We start from the raw sequence: 17,464 nt of genomic DNA, 5'->3' as shown, positions 1-17,464 counted from the left end.
GGGGGGAGACATGGGGGGGGGAGACAGAGGGGGGGAGACAGGGGGGGGGAGACATGGGGGGGAGACAGGGGGGGGAGACATGGGGGGGAGACAGGGGGGGGAGACATGGGGGGGGAGACATGGGGGGGAGACAGGGGGGGGAGACAGGGGGGGAGACAGGGGGGGAGACAGGGGGGGGAGACAGGGGGGGGAGACAGGGGGGGAGACATGGGGGGGAGACAGGGGGGGGAGACATTGGGGGGGGGAGACATTGGGGGGGGAGACATTGGGGGGGGGAGACATGGGGGGGGGAGACATGGGGGGGGGGAGACATGGGGGGAGACAGGGGGGGAGACAGGGGGGGGAGACAGGGGGGGAGACAGGGGGGGAGACAGGGGGGAGACAGGGGGGGAGACAGGGGGGGAGACAGGGGGGGAGACAGGGGGGGAGACAGGGGGGGAGACAGGGGGGGAGACAGGGGGGGGAGACAGGGGGGGAGACAGGGGGGGAGACAGGGGGGGAGACAGGGGGGGAGACAGGGGGGGGAGACAGGGGGGGGAGACAGGGGGGGAGACAGGGGGGGGGGAGACAGGGGGGGGGAGACAGGGGGGGAGACAGGGGGGGGGAGACAGGGGGGGGGGAGACAGGGGGGGGGGGGACAGGGGGGGGGGACAGGGGGGGAGACAGGGGGGGAGACAGGGGGGGGAGACAGGGGGGGGGAGACAGGGGGGGGGAGACAGGGGGGGGGAGACAGGGGGGGGAGACAGGGGGGGGGAGACAGGGGGGGGAGACAGGGGGGGGGAGACAGGGGGGGGGAGACAGGGGGGGGGAGACAGGGGGGGGAGACAGGGGGGGGGAGACAGGGGGGGGAGACAGGGGGGGGAGACAGGGGGGGGAGACAGGGGGGGGAGACAGGGGGGGAGACAGGGGGGGAGACAGGGGGGGAGACAGGGGGGGAGACAGGGGGGGAGACAGGGGGGGAGACAGGGGGGGAGACAGGGGGGGAGACAGGGGGGAGACAGGGGGGGAGACAGGGGGGGAGACAGGGGGGAGACAGGGGGGAGACAGGGGGGGAGACAGGGGGGGAGACAGGGGGGGAGACAGGGGGGGAGACAGGGGGGGAGACAGGGGGGGAGACAGGGGGGGAGACAGGGGGGGAGACAGGGGGGGAGACAGGGGGGGAGACAGGGGGGGAGACAGGGGGGGAGACAGGGGGGGAGACAGGGGGGGAGACAGGGGGGGAGACAGGGGGGGAGACAGGGGGGGAGACAGGGGGGGAGACAGGGGGGGAGACAGGGGGGGAGACAGGGGGGAGACAGGGGGGGAGACAGGGGGGGAGACAGGGGGGGAGACAGGGGGGGAGACAGGGGGGGAGACAGGGGGGGAGACAGGGGGGGAGACAGGGGGGGAGACAGGGGGGGAGACAGGGGGGGAGACAGGGGGGGAGACAGGGGGGGAGACAGGGGGGGAGACAGGGGGGGAGACAGGGGGGGAGACAGGGGGGGAGACAGGGGGGGAGACAGGGGGGGAGACAGGGGGGGAGACAGGGGGGGAGACAGGGGGGGAGACAGGGGGGGAGACAGGGGGGGAGACAGGGGGGGAGACAGGGGGGGAGACAGGGGGGGAGACAGGGGGGGAGACAGGGGGGGAGACAGGGGGGGGAGACAGGGGGGGGAGACAGGGGGGGGAGACAGGGGGGGGAGACAGGGGGGGAGACAGGGGGGGAGACAGGGGGGGAGACAGGGGGGGAGACAGGGGGGGAGACAGGGGGGGAGACAGGGGGGGAGACAGGGGGGGAGACAGGGGGGGAGACAGGGGGGGAGACAGGGGGGGAGACAGGGGGGGAGACAGGGGGGGAGACAGGGGGGGAGACAGGGGGGGAGACAGGGGGGGAGACAGGGGGGGAGACAGGGGGGGAGACAGGGGGGGAGACAGGGGGGGAGACAGGGGGGGAGACAGGGGGGGAGACAGGGGGGGAGACAGGGGGGGAGACAGGGGGGGAGACAGGGGGGGAGACAGGGGGGGAGACAGGGGGGGAGACAGGGGGGGAGACAGGGGGGGAGACAGGGGGGGAGACAGGGGGGGAGACAGGGGGGGAGACAGGGGGGGAGACAGGGGGGGAGACAGGGGGGGAGACAGGGGGGGAGACAGGGGGGGAGACAGGGGGGGAGACAGGGGGGGAGACAGGGGGGGAGACAGGGGGGGAGACAGGGGGGGAGACAGGGGGGGAGACAGGGGGGGAGACAGGGGGGGAGACAGGGGGGGAGACAGGGGGGGAGACAGGGGGGGAGACAGGGGGGGAGACAGGGGGGAGACAGGGGGGGAGACAGGGGGGGAGACAGGGGGGAGAGAAAAAACAACTCCCCATTAACTTCAATCAACCGAAGAAAACACAGATACTTGGTGAAAGGTAAACATAAATTTAAATATAAATTTAAAAAAAAAGGTATTCCATAAGGAAATGGTGAACCAGCCTAGGTTGAGGGCAATGAGCACAAAGAGGTGGGGGAGGACCACTTAACATTGTTAATTGGACAGCTAAAAAGACAGTGCCCATTACTCAACGTAGCTAAAATGATCTCCTCACAACAAGAGGGCCGAGGCGAGGTGGTCCAAGCCGATGGGAGGCATTTGATTTGCTGTAGCTTGTTCCCATGAAGGAAGGACCTGTGGTGATGAAGTGACATCACTTGCCGAGTGGCTCCATCAAGAGTGGGCAAGGGATGGATTGTGTACAGCATACAGAGCCTCAGAAGGGCCCCGAGAGAGAGAGAACAGATGATGCAATTGAAAAGCCTGTGTCTTCAGATGTACTGTGTGGAATGATACAGGGCAAAGAGATCTACTGGAAATACTGAGCAGTGTTCTGGAAGCAGATACCGAAAAATGTCAGTGCCTATGACAAAAGCACAACCGACACCATGGTCAGTTCGAGAGCCATCAGTGTAACCCCCACAAATCAAATGAAGGCCAAAGTGAACACAGGCCGCTGAACAAAGCCAAGGTGGTAAAGGGTTCTCCTCACGACATCGGGAAAGTGGCAGGTATCATGAAGTTAAGCTGCTGGACCAAGAGCCGAAAGTGAACTCCAGGAGGTAACAGAAGAGAGACATGCCTCAAACTGGCGATCAAATGAGTCATCAAAGAAGGAGGCATAAGATGGATGGCCAGGCAGGGCAGACAAACGGCATGCATATCTGTTGAGGATGACACGTAGGCCATTGAGGGACCACGTACAGCGGGCAGCCAGGAAGGACCAAGAAAGTTTCCTATTGAGCATGAGCCCCAGAAATTTCATAGTTTCAACAAACGGAAGAGCAACGTATCCAAGACATAAAGATGGTGGAAGAAACCAATTGCACCACCAGAAATTTATACAAATGGTTTCGTCAGTGGCAAAGTGAAAGCCACTGTTGATACTCCATGACTCAAGATGATTGAGACATCCCTGAAGACACCACTCAATAAGACCAAGGTGAACTGCAAAGATAGGCCTTAACAGGGTTAATGGCAACATCAAAGAGAGTGACACTCAGGACGGAACCCTGAGGCACGCCATTTTCCTGGATAAAGGTGTCCTGATAATGCAGAACCCACACGCACCTTGAAAACTTGGCCATTTAAAAATTCCTGAAGGAAATGGGGCATGTGACCACATAAGCCCCACGTGTAGAGAGTACGGAGGGTACCAGTCCTCCAGCAGGTGTCGTAGGCTTCCTCCTGATCAAGAAACATAGCCACAGTCTGGTGTTTCCACACAAAACCATTCATAACATGGGTTTATGGGTGACAAGACAGTCAACTGCAGAATGGCGTGCTCGAAATCCACATTGTGCAGTGGTCAGTAAATTGCGAGACTCGAGCCACCATACCAGCCGGTCACGAATCATATATTCCATCACCTTGCAAACACAGCTGGTGAGAGAAATGGGGCAATAACTAAAAGGAAGGTGTTCATCCTTACTGGGCTTAGGTATGCGTATGACAGTGGCTTCACGCCAGCGCCTGGGGAAACATGCCTCTGCCCAGATGCGATTACAAGTATGAAGGAGAAAGTGCTTGCCCGCCAGAGAGGTTCTACATCTGAATGTGAACATTGTCCAACCCTGGGGTGGAGGATTGGGATGAAGTGAGAGCATTATCTAGCTCCCTCATAGTAAAGGCAGCATTGTAGCACTCACAATTTTGAGTAGAGAAGGATATTGTCTGAGCCTCTTCCACTCGTTCCTGATTGAAGAAGGTAGGGTGACAGTGGGAGCAGCTGAAAATCTTCACAAAATAATAGCCCCAGGTGTTGTTGTTGTGGTCTTCAGTCCTGAGACTGGTTTGATGCAGCTCTCCATGCTACTCTATCCTGTGCAAGCTGCTTCATCTCCTAGTACCCACTGCAGCCTACATTCTTCTGAATCTGCTTAGTGTATTCATCTCTTGGTCTTCCTCTATGATTTTTACCCTCCACACTGCCCTCCAGTACTAAATTGGTGATCCCTTGATGCCTCAGAACATGTCCTACCAACCAATCCCCTCTTCTAGTCAAGTTGTGCCACAAACTCCTCTTCTCCCCAATTCTATTCAATACCTCCTCATTAGTTATGTGATCTACCCATCTAATCTTCAGCATTCTTCTGTAGCACCACATTTCGAAAGCTTCTATTCTCTTCTTGTCTAAACTATTTATCGTCCATGTTTCACTTCCATACATGGCTACACTCCATGTCCGTTCTGGCCTGCTGGTTGTGTAACGGGTGACTTTGCCCTCTGAGGCAAAAGTCTTTTGGCTTGTTGCACAGTTGGAGGAGATGGGGCAGCTACCGTAACACTAGGCGATTTTACAACCACAGTGTTGAATTGTAAAACGAAGGGTTTTCAACTAGCCAAGAACTTGCGAGCGACCGGGTAAGGCACTTCTTCCTTCAGCTGGATCTCCTGGACAGCCCACTCATCAAGATACATGGGACAATCTCTGACGGCAGTGGCATGGTCACCATTGCAGTTGACACAGCGGGGAGGAGGTGTTGGACAATCACACTAGTAAACATCCCTACAATAGGTGATATATTTGGCCAGGTGTCGACAGGGCACTCGAGTGTGGTTGTAATGATGACACTGGTAGCAGCACATCGGGTTTGGAATGTACAGCCTGATGGTGATAATTTCACAACCTGCTTTGATCTTTGACGGAGGTATCACTCTATCAAAAGTGAGAAAAAGATTGCTTGTAGGCACTACGGAGACACCTACCATTTTCATCACCCAATGGTCTGCAATGACACCCAGATCAGAGAGGTATGTTTGGATTTCTGTCTCAGTCAGACCATCGAGCAGCCTAGTGTAAATTTACATCATGGGTAGAACTCAGCATTTGACATGAACCGGATAGTCGTGGAGGAGAGAAGCTGCAATCAGTTGTGCTTGAGAATCGGAAGTGGTCTACAAAAACCAAAGTCCCATTGCATAAACAAGCGCAGGATTTCACAGGGCAAGCATTTGCATCAACACCTTTCTCAATAATAAACTAATTTACTGAAGCAAAGGACTGACAGTTTTCACTATGTGAAACCATGAGGAACCGTGGTGCAGCTGGGAGTGTCTTTGAATCATCTGCCTCATTCCATTTACGTTTCATAGACGTTGACTATAAAGAAGGTGACTGGCTCATTGCAAGAAAATCCCCCATGACTGCCAATGTCTCCGATGGCACACTCCTTCCAACTGGGAGACTCCTTCAGAAGGGGGCGCATCCATCTTAGGTGATTGTTCAAACTCAGGTCACACCTCCCACACATCTGACAGTGGGACAACTGGCAATTTGGGAAGGTAGATAGCTCAGGCAGTCACCCCTCCCTGGGCCTGGCCTGTACCAGAGAGTACATGAGAACCCTACCTGTCAACCCAGAGCTAGGAATTATGCATTACCCAGTCACCTGTTATGCGTTATACGCATGGGCTGGAAGGTGGAGGAAGGATAGGGGAAGAAGAATGAAGAAAGACAAAAGTAACAAAAAACACTGTAGATACTTTTCTGACATCAACCACTGAAAGTGCAGAACACATTTCCCCAAACATGCCAGACATGTTCCCCAAGGGAGGGGAAAAAGAACAGCAGGAGGCTAGACATGCAGCACAGAAGGGAAAAGGTGCTGCAAAGGCTGGGGGGGGCCGAGTTAGCCAATAATGAACCTGCCAAAGAGCAGTGAGCCTCTTGGGGAGTGAACTATTGTTGATGGTGTTGGTTTGCTGTTCATTCTGATGAGAACAACCCTTTCACTGAACTGTTCACACTTTGCCCAACCTTCCTATTCATGATGAATTCTACTCTCCTTATACCATTTTATGCTCCTGTTGACATTACTCTATACTTGTCTAACCAGAAATCCTTGTCTTCTTTCCAAGTTACTTCACTGACCCCCACTATATCTCTAATGAGCCATTGCATTTCCCTTTTTCAGGTCTTCTAGTTTCCCTACCACTTTCAAACGTCTAACATTCAACATCCTGACTCACAGAACGTTACTCTTTTGTTGATTATTCTACCATTTTCTCATGATCAATTCCCCTTCGGCAGCCCCTCCCAGACATCTGAATAGGGGACTAGTCTGGAAGCTTATGCCAATGAAGAGATCATGACTCTTTTTTCAATTACAAGCCATGTGTCATGTGGATACACATAAGTGTGTCTTTCATGCATTTTTTTCCCATTGCTTTCTGCATCCTGATGCCATTGATCATAGCTGATTCTTCCGCCCTTGGGGGCAGTTTCCCACCCCAAGGCGAAAAGAATGCGCTGAACCTCTGTCCCCTCCTCTGCCCTTTTTGAAAAGGCTGCCGGCAGAATGAGGGTGACTTCTTATACCCAAAGTCTCTGGCTGCCAATGGTGACGATTTTTATTCGAAATTTAAGCAGTGCAAAGCTCAAACCCCAGACTTTTGATTACTAGTTAAAGATGTTAGCCCTAGAGCACAGGTGCACTCCAGGTAAGAGTACAAAACCCAGCATAAGTGAAACAAATTAAAGAAATAAAATTAATAGCAAACATTCTCAAGTATCTTAACCTCTATTCTGGTGGCCAAACACCGCTGGACAAGTTTGAAAAAATGCTAAGCAGTAACCGTGCATGTGGATCTTCCCAACAATGCTCACCCAACAGAAATGAAGAAAGAAAACGTGAGCACAAGAGGGTATGCTGTTTCTGCACACTGTCATCTAACAGGAGATGACCAATAACTGCCTTTCCATGCTTTTTGAAAGACTTTTTCTGTCCAGTTCTGCCTTCACTTTGTTCTTATTTGCTTGTAATTTTAAGACAAAGTGTATATTTTCATGCTTTGCCTGACTATTGGCATTGCTTCAGCAGCAGCCTCATTTGTCGACAAATTAGAAGACTTCCTCAGGTTCACACTGTTAATCTGTGGAACAACTTATGTTCCATTTTATCTCCATATTATCCATGAACAAGAATCCAAAGACTAAGCATACTAATGCTATGCTGAAGTGCGTAAGATGGCGCCCTTCAAATATTTCATTTACATTCCTCTAATGTCTAACAGATAACTGTGTGTAGTAGGAACTTGCATAAAGAATGGACATGTTCAAAACTAGACACCAATAGCCCAAATTGTCATTACAACTGAGACAGAAAAACAAATCTATTAATAAATGGAAGAAACAGTCTCTTCACTTCATTGTAACCATTCTCTGAAGAGCCAATCATCCTCACCTACAGCTTGTAGCCACAGACATAAACAATTAAAAATAAGTCAATCGATAATTAATCTTCTCATATTTCATTCTTGTCCTCAGCACTGAGAGTTACACTCTACACTATTGCAGAGAATACTTACCTGAACACAGCAAGCAAGGGCGCATCGACACTGTCACCATCAAATATATACAAATGATCCCAGCCGCATTCAGTGGCAAACTCCTCGAGATGCAATCGGATTGTGGTATTGGGTATACCACCTGCATCTACAAGCCAACTACATTTCACATCAATTGAGTAATTTCCATGACCATCATGTATATGACCTGATGTGTCTGGTAATCTAAAAATAAATTCCAACAAGCATAACTAAGTTAAATTATTATTTCAATAAACAAGTAATGTTTTCTGTATGAACAACTATTGTAAAGACAAACAATGAACAATGCTACAACACAGCTTTAGTAACCAAGGACCACGAGCAGAAACAAGTAAGGGGGAGAGGGGAGGGAGAGGGGGAGTAGTAATATGAAAAATACAAAAGGAAGCAAATGTCAATGACAGACAACTCTTCTCACTATCTTTCTCTCCCTCCCCTGCTCTATATCTAACACAGTCCATTATAAATGATGTGACAGAAGGTATTTTTTGCACCTTCATTAAGGTTTCTTCCCAATTCATTCACAGACTAATCCTAGGAAGAACAATTCCTTCAACACTTAGGCATGAGCTGCTGCTAATATAAATCTACCTCTAAACCCCTACTCCCCAAGTCACCTTATAGAGAAAGTGTGTCACAGGTACCACTATCATCTCCTTTCCTTCTCAATTTGCAAGTTGTCCACCAGAGAACCTACTATTGATAGGCCTCCATATTTATTTGAATTTATGTATGTTTCCATCATGAGATCGCAAGATTTATGCAAGAGTAAGCTAGCTACTGTTTGACTCTACCTGACATATTTGCTCTAGGACTGTTAACAGTTACTCATGCACAACAAAAACAAATCATACGAAACCAAACTCTCACTTTTCTCAGATGATATACTGTAAGCCATGAATCAAGGCAGTCAGGTAAGACGTAGTATTTCTTGATTTCTGAAGAGCATCAGCCTCAATGCCACACCTATGATTATTGTCAAAAGTACAATTATGTTTGCTATCAAGTGAAATTTGTGACTCGATTGAGGATTTCTTTTGTGAGAAGGATACAGCTAGTTATCTTGGATGGAGAGTCATCCACAGATGTAGACATAACTTCGGGTGTACTTCAGGGAAGAGTGTTGGGTCCCTCGCTCTTCATGTTATATATAAGGGGCATTAAAAAAGAAATGAGCCGAGGCATAATTACAGAAACCAGTACCTGTATGTTAGAAGTATTGACCCTGGCTGTTGAGACACTTGTCCCACTGTGCCACAAGGCAGTGAACGGCTGTCTCATAAAATTCCCGGGGCAGTGATGTTAACCAGTTCCACACACACAGTTGGACATCGTCGTCCGAGGTGAATCGTTTGCCCCTCAGAGCCTTTTTAAGGGGACCAAAAATGGCATAATCACAGGGAGAGAGGTCCAGACTGTATGGAGAGTGGCCGAGAACCTCCAATTTGAATTTATGCAGGAGTGCCGCGACTGTGTTGGCCATATGAGGCTTTGCATTGTTGTGGAGCAGAATGACCCCATGGGTGACATTGCCTGGTCGGTTTGATTTGATCACTTGGCAAAGGGTGGTCAAGGTTTGCGAGAAATGCTGGGCATTCACTGTTGTCCCATGCTGCAGGAAGTGAATCAGAAGAGGGCCATCTTGGTCGAAGACGAACGTCAGCATAACCTTTCCTGCACTCATGTGGATGGCCTTGGCTTTTTTTGTTGGTGGTAACCTTGGATGCTTCCTCTGGAGACTTTGTTGTTTTGAGTCCGTTTCGAAGCGATGACACCACGACTCACTTCTGGCGACCACTCGTGCTAGGAACGCATTCCCTTCCCAAGCATAGTGCTGCAGATGAGCAAGAGAGTGGGCCACTGACATGCTTCCTGGTGTGGTTGAAGACTGTGGGGGCCCCGATTGGGCAAACACTTCGCGCATGTGCAGTTGTTCCTTCATGATGATGTGAACACTTCCGACGCTCAATCCGTCCATGGCAGCTACAGCTTTCACTGTCACTCAGTTGTCCTGAGTAATGAGTGCATCCACCAGCTGGGCGATGTCATGGTAATGCAGTATGGTGCTCCAGATCATGCATCATCGGCTAACGACACCCATCCTTCCCTGAAACGCTTGTGTCATGCCTTGACCCTTGCAAGGGACATGCAATGGTCGCCATACACTTTTCACATCTGTTGATGAATGTCCGTTCCCCCTACTCCTTCCGCTGTCAGAAAACGAACACCTCTTTGCTCTTCTTTTGAGGCCTCCATGTCACTGTTTGCAATGTGACTGGCAACGTTGGATGATTGACGCATGCTGCTGCTAGCTCTGTATAGTCATGTGATGTGCACGCATGCCCTCTAGCAACGGGCTGTGAACTTCCATGCTCTGGTCGGAAACACACCTCGTTACACACGCCACTATATTAATCTCCTGTCACTGGTTTGCAGATTCCAGACTCCGGCTTGTTTCTTTTTGAAAGCCCCTTACATTAACAACATTGCAGACAATATTAACGGTAACCTCAGACTTTTCACAGATGATGCAGTTATCAACTATGAACTAAAGTCTAAAAAATCTTGACAAATTTTCAGTCAGATCCCGATCTCTTCACAAAATGAAAAGCTGTGGTATCCTATAACAACACTATCAATGAGTCACAAATGGAATCAGTAAACTGTACAAATACCTGGATGTTATCCTTTGTAGGGACATGAAATGGCATGATCGCATGGCCTCACTCATGGGCAGAGCAGGTAGCAGATTTCAGTTTACTGGTATAATACTAAGAAAAATGCAGCTAGTCTACAAAGGAGATTGCTAACTAATCACTCATCGAATTCATCCTAGAATGTTGATGAAGTGTGCCGGACCCGTACCAAATATGTCTAAGAGGGGATACTGAATGCATACAGAGAAGGGCAGCACTAATGGACATATAGGTCTGTCTGATCCACGGGAGAACATCACAGAGATGTTGACGAACTGAACTAAGGAAGGAAGAATGGATGTAACACCCATCGACATCAAGTTTATTTGAGATGGAGCATAACTGATATACTTATCAAAACATTATCTACCAGTACTTTGGTATCTGGAACGATAATAAAATCAAGCAAGGGCAGCATATCACTTTGTAATTTGCATCTCACTTGTGATGTTTCGAAATGAATGTCGCCTTAGAAATTAACAATGTTAGAAGGTTGGCACAACTGTACTTGAGCATATGTTGTATCGGGGAATCCACTAGTTTCCGGACCCATGTTTATTTACGATTATTTGATACTTCCACTCCCACTTTCATTTGTACCTGTAATAGTCGAACACCCTGTATAGATCTAGTGATCCGCCCATCTGTCCTCAGAACAAACTTGAAAACATGACTTAACATGTGCCTTTTTCCAATCCTTTGGAATGCTTTGGTGCTCCCACAAATTTCTTTCACATAATTAATATTACATAATAATACACATATTCTATAAGCTCCAATTTCTTTTTTTGTTGAGTGAAAACAGTTGCCTTCAAAGTCGATAGACTTGGGCAAACACATGTCAAGGAGTATTTTAACAGTGGGTAGCTGGACTCTAATGCAAAAGATCACTGGCCATCAAAGCTGCGAAAACAGCAGTTGGTAAGCAGCCGCACCATCAAAAATCATCTCCTCCCTAAGGAGTACCACATCTACAGCTTTGCACTTTTACACACATCTACTCAAAGCATGACACATGGGACTAAGGTTCAGTATGGCTATAACAAAAATGCCAATGAATGTTGAAAACAAGAAAAATTCTCAGCTGGACTAATGAATGAATCACACGTTGGTGCACACATAAAACACAGTAGAAGGACAATGAAAACCTCACGAGCCAATAACATTTACTTGCTAGCACGTTCATCAATACAGTCCTTCATTTCATAAATCTCAAACAAGGTCAAAACAGTTTGAAGAACTCTCTATCATTTAGTAACAACATCCTGCTCCCCCTCCTCCCCAAAAAACTGACTGTAATTCTTTGAACACACCATGCTTTCAAGCAAAAAGTGCATACTGGATACAGATATGGCCGACCTTCATTTATGAACATCTCTTCAGATGCTCTTAAAGACTTCTGGATTCTCATGGAATCGATGCCATGCATCAGTGCCATCATTAAAAAAATGTATAAATGAGCGAGTGAACTGCTCATATGAAAGTGAATGATGGGACTGGCTGTCTTCCTTCCCCATCCCTATCCTAATTGCTTTGTGTTCCACCTCTAATTATGTTAAAAGAAAGTTTAATTACAGATCATCAGCCTTTCCTTTCTTCCCACATACACAAACCTTGAAACTTCCTTTCACACTGAAAATTTGTGCCAGACACACTCAAAACCAGATTATTAATTATCTTATTAACTAAATGGAAATATAGAAGCATCCAATTCCACCCGTCTGCTTTGACCCATGACATCACAAATATGGCGGAAACGACCATACACTACAACTCCAATATGGCGCCACTGACATCATCACGTAAACATGACCACAAACACGAAAATACATTGAAAAACAAACACACACACGTTCCACAAAAAACGTAATGAAACTAACGGGGCAAGTGTGGGAAATTGGGGGTTTTTGGGTGGAGACAAAGTAAATATAAACAAATTTAGACACACACCACCATACCTAATCACACAAAACGACAAAAAAACCAGACAACACAAAACTCCCCAAATTCCACTAAACACAATATTCTCTGGAATCGGACACTTCCCTTGACCTATATAGCTCAACAGCAGCTCCCGAACCCACACATTGGAATTGAACACATCCCTTGACCTATATAGCTCAAAATCAACCCCCAATCCCACAAATAACACTTCCCTTGACCTATATAGGTCAACAGAAACTACTGACACCAAATCATGAAACCCAAAACTACAGCCACGTCCACAATCATCACTACCTCAAAAAACACAACAAACCAACAAAATTAGAATCTAACACTTCCCTTGACCTGTTATCCTTACGACATCTCCCCATACAGCCATCCCTGGTCCGAGACGCCGGAACTTTAGTAAGCCTCATTTCTTCACCACATACTGAACACTTCACGACTCCATCCAAAAATCCGAAGAGTTGAAGGAATTTTACTAGAGACAATGCACTGTCCCCCATCATCGCCAACAACCGAAAACTGTTGACCTTGTCAGTCATGTCCATACCTACCAAAGACATAAAAAAAGCAATGTACCAAAATTCACACAGGATGAACAGAAAAAAAACTACAATAACGTCGAAATAACAAAGCTAAAATCATTAACTCACTGAAAAATATTCCGCTGAAAGCACAGTCCTGATAACACACACGTGCAATGCTATCACGCAAATGAACCCCATAACCACTGACCGCAACAATACGCCACCTATAAAAATGCCACACATGCAAACTAAACCAGAAACGTCACCTAACACACCACCAGAGAACACCACAAATCATACCACCATGACACCTACAAACATGCCACTCTCAAAAACTAAATTCCGCACCGTCATGACATCACACACCACAACAGCCTTACGTCATGTGTCAAAGCCGACGGTTGGGATCGGACGCTTCAGTTGACCCAACTAAATTTTCCAAGTGAGAATCACCATCCAACCCAAAGCTTCAATTTTTTTAGTGACTAATTATTAGCACCTTAATGCAAAACACTTTTGGGTATGTACACTATTATCAGTCATTCTTTCATTCACTGCTGAATAAAACCCTTTCTTAACTCTTCAATGTAAATGTTGTGTATTGGACCCTCCCAGCATTTTTCAATGTGGCACAGAAGTAAAAATTAGGCTTAACTATCTGTCAATCTCTTGCCACAACCAGATTTTCTGGTTTCACATGTGTTGGTTTCACCAACTCACAACCAAATTGTCACCTTTCTACCTGAACCAGGCCTCAGGATGCACCACAGATCAGTTGGATGCAATAGGTAACTTTGGCTGGTCTTCAAATCCCATGATCTTAAACTTTACATCTGGAAGTATGCACAACCTTTTTCATGACGTCCACTCATCTTCTATCAGGCCATTGCCAAGGTCATCTATCGCAAGAAAAACAGAGAAATATTTCCTTAGTTTGTCTTTTTGTTAGTCTGATGTGTGTCCCTGATACAATAAAAGCAATGCTAATCTCCATTGCTTTTCTCTTAGCATGATTACTATACAACATCTTGTCTGTAATGCGGTCAATTTTCAACCCTGTATGGAATTTTTCCATTACTTACTAAAGTGGTCACTTGTAATGTGCAAATAACTCAGATATGACCTATAATACAAAAACAGGCCTATAGTACAAAATACAAACACATCAGACTTGATGGAGTGGATATTCTGCAGCCTCATCTTTAAAGTCTGTCATGAAGTCTTAGAGTCATTTTCCATAAAGCATGCTTTGGATAATTTCTCTATCTTCAAAACTGTTAAGAATACACTTTAAAATCAGCGATTAATTACAACGAGACTCTAATATGCCAAAGAAAAAGTTTATGATATAAAATGCTTAGCACGAGCACGTCCTTCCATGTAATATATAATATTGTTCAATTTTTAGTATTAAATATTAAAAACTTAAAAAACAATACTTTTCTGGAAACTAATAATTCGGAGAGTCAAATCAAAAACAATGAGGGCTAGGGCCTATACTGAAGAGGGATACTTGGCAATTTCATAATTAATGAGGATGATAAAATAATACAACACAGCACATACACAGTTAACACTATCAGTAATAGTTCTTGAACAGACACATTAGATTCGCATAGACATATCAAAATATATACCCAAAAGAAAAGAACACCAAGGAAGAATAGATGAGTCATGTCTGCACAAGTAACTGTCACTTTACAGCTTTGGAATAGATGTAGAATAACATGTCACAGTAAAGATGTCAGCTTTACTTTGTTACCTTTATAACAGCTTAAACATAACTAGGTCAATTCTGAAAATGATTCTGTGGGTGCAGATTTTTCATAAAGCATATACTCATTACTATTGTAGGCCTATCTGATTAACAGATTAAGATGCACACTGCAATAGTACTCTACCAATGAAGCTTAAGGTCACTGTGACACACTTTAAAAAGGCTACCAATTCCTGTAAACATTACTTTTCTGCTATGTTATGAACTGGTAACAACCTGAAAAGCTTTGGGCCTCTATTACTTTGTGTCTGGCCACTGACAATCTTGCTGATATGCAAACAATAACAATGTATGTAGCATTGTCATTGCCATTATGTAGACAAATGATGTGCTGTTTATTTACTTCATAAAATAGTTAAACTATCAGCAATGTGAAAGTTGGTTTGAGCACCACAGTATTAGGCACTGTCCTATTGGAGTGGTGTGGCATTGCCTTCCTCAGACCTTTGAACTCACTTAGCCAGCCAGTTATAGGAGGACCTAAAGTTTAACATGGTCTTCGGTTCACAATGCCACACAGTATTTTCCACATTAACAAACATTTCCAGAGATGAAACAAGTGATGAGTGACAGATAAAAATGCCAGTCGACTGACTGAGGAATGAACTCAAGACCTCTGAATCTAGGAAATGGTGCTCAACAACTGAGAGACACAATCCTAACTTAAGCAAAATCTTTAAGAGTCCATTAATTACATGTCATTTCCATTTCACAGATACTTCATATAAAGCATGAAATACACAGGTAACGCCAGCACAGTGCAAGGAAAAAAACTACTCCACTCCTCGTTGCAGTCTATCTTCTTGATAGAGACTGCCACTCATCATATGTCACTGAGTTAAGGATTAAGGGGAAGAATGCAAACAATATACTGATACACACACACACACACACACACACACACACACACACACACACACACACACAAAACGAAAACCTGGATATACTTTTTCCACAGATCAATTGGGGGATATGAAAAATATATTTATCTAAAGGTACCATCAGAGCATTTTTTTCGCCAACTGGTAATCTTAGGATACAGCTTGGTGTATTTAGCCAAAGAAAATGAAAATTTATGAAATTACACAGATGGCACTTAGTGCACAGAACTTAATATTAACGCGACCATGAGACTAATCTTTGAAGAGGACACACATGCTCATGTCTGGAGATACCATTAACCACTGTAATGTTTGTTACCAGCAAAAATAGCGGTGACCAAACAGTTGATAACAATTAAAATATGTCAACTAGATTCAGCACATTCCTTTTCTGTATATTACTTTTCGCGGGAATTATACTTCTAACAATACTGGGACGTGTTAAGGTCAATCATTTGTCCTTATACATAAACTTTGATATTCACCTCACAATGTAAATAATGTAGGTCAATAACATGTAATCACACATCCCTTATACCACTGATAAGTAAACAACAAAAGTAGATAACTGCTATTTTTAATACATACTTTTTTCCGAAATTTGCCGCCCTAAAACACTTTAAATGTGAGTTTTCTTGAACGAAACAAATAGTGACAACACTATGTCCTAAAGGCTATAGATAAAGGAAAAAACTATAAAAAACGATCACGCCATCTGCTTTCTTACGGATATAAATGACACACTCTCCTAGTTGCTTACTACAATTCCAGTGTAAATTTATGTTAGCCTACACGTATTACAGACCTAGTTTTGCAATCATTTACACACCTATACTTGTTGCATGAGAAGCAAGAAGGCAGAGGATAAGCATATATAAGTTACACTATTTCGTTATTAATAAGCACTTTCTCTATTCTTACCGCACTTTTCCTCCACAAAATTGACAGGAAGGTCCTTGCCACCCATCAAAACAAACACAACCTGTGCCATTCACACATTCCCCGTTCACACACTGTGCACCAGTACAGTTTGTACTCGAAGCTAAATTAAATACACTTGAGTACACTACAATCATACTAAACACTCCACTCGTAAAAACACATTTTCGGCGATATTTCGACTTAAACAGGAATAAAAACATCTGCAAAGCCGCTGCCATCTTGCAACCAACATTTCTGCCATAGATGTAAATAGCTGTGCCACTACGAACCCGTTAAAAATCAGTATCCTCCAACGATCTTTAATGTAAATCTCAAAACAAAGTGCAATGTCTCTGTAGTCTGTATTGCTAATATTGCCAACGTACAACGAATTTCGTAATGGTTTATGACTACAAAACGTGGAACGAGATGTGGCACAGCTTAGAAGACGTCTATACACAATAAAAATTGAATTTCATAGTGAGAACATTTCCTGCGGGATATAAGATCTTACTTAAGGTTCATGGAATTGAAACTATCGTAAAATCAACGGGGGACTCATTATCTACTTAGATTTAGAGCTGGTGTAATTTCAGTGCTTTAGTCGTTTTCACATGTTATCCCGAGAAATGTTCCTTTTTGTTAAGCGAATCCATGGTGTCTTCATTGGTCATCAGACGCAAGGTGGTTCTAAAGGAGAGATCGGCAAACTAAGCACTGCTTTGGAATACTTTTAGAGGGAACATTTTTATAACGTGTGTGCCTTGTTTGATGGGGAAAACGCCATGAATGGAAGTTACTAGCAAATGATTTATTTATTTACATTTTGTTTGCTTGGAGCCATCACAATGATGGCTTTAGCAAACCTAAAAA

The 17,464-nt window shown here is 45.9% G+C and overlaps 1 protein-coding gene across 1 annotated transcript in view; it reads right to left on the bottom strand.

Annotated features, from left to right (window-relative positions):
- LOC126473640 (attractin) overlaps positions 1 to 16,843 on the bottom strand; it is a 293,725-nt gene extending 276,882 nt beyond the window's left edge. Inside the window, exons 1-2 of the mRNA XM_050100828.1 lie at positions 16,592 to 16,843; positions 7,822 to 8,025 (exon numbers count right to left, since the gene is read on the bottom strand). Of these exons, the coding sequence (XP_049956785.1) occupies positions 7,822 to 8,025; positions 16,592 to 16,830 (443 nt within the window). The 5' untranslated portion in view covers positions 16,831 to 16,843. The remainder of the gene's footprint in view (positions 1 to 7,821; positions 8,026 to 16,591) is intronic.
- Positions 16,844 to 17,464: the final 621 nt, after the last annotated feature.

The sequence above is a fragment of the Schistocerca serialis genome, chromosome 4 (assembly GCF_023864345.2).
Source record: "Schistocerca serialis cubense isolate TAMUIC-IGC-003099 chromosome 4, iqSchSeri2.2, whole genome shotgun sequence".
NCBI classification, from domain to species: Eukaryota; Metazoa; Arthropoda; class Insecta; order Orthoptera; family Acrididae; genus Schistocerca; species Schistocerca serialis.
Note: the sequence above shows the minus strand (reverse complement) of the source record. Positions and strands in the feature narration are given on the sequence as shown.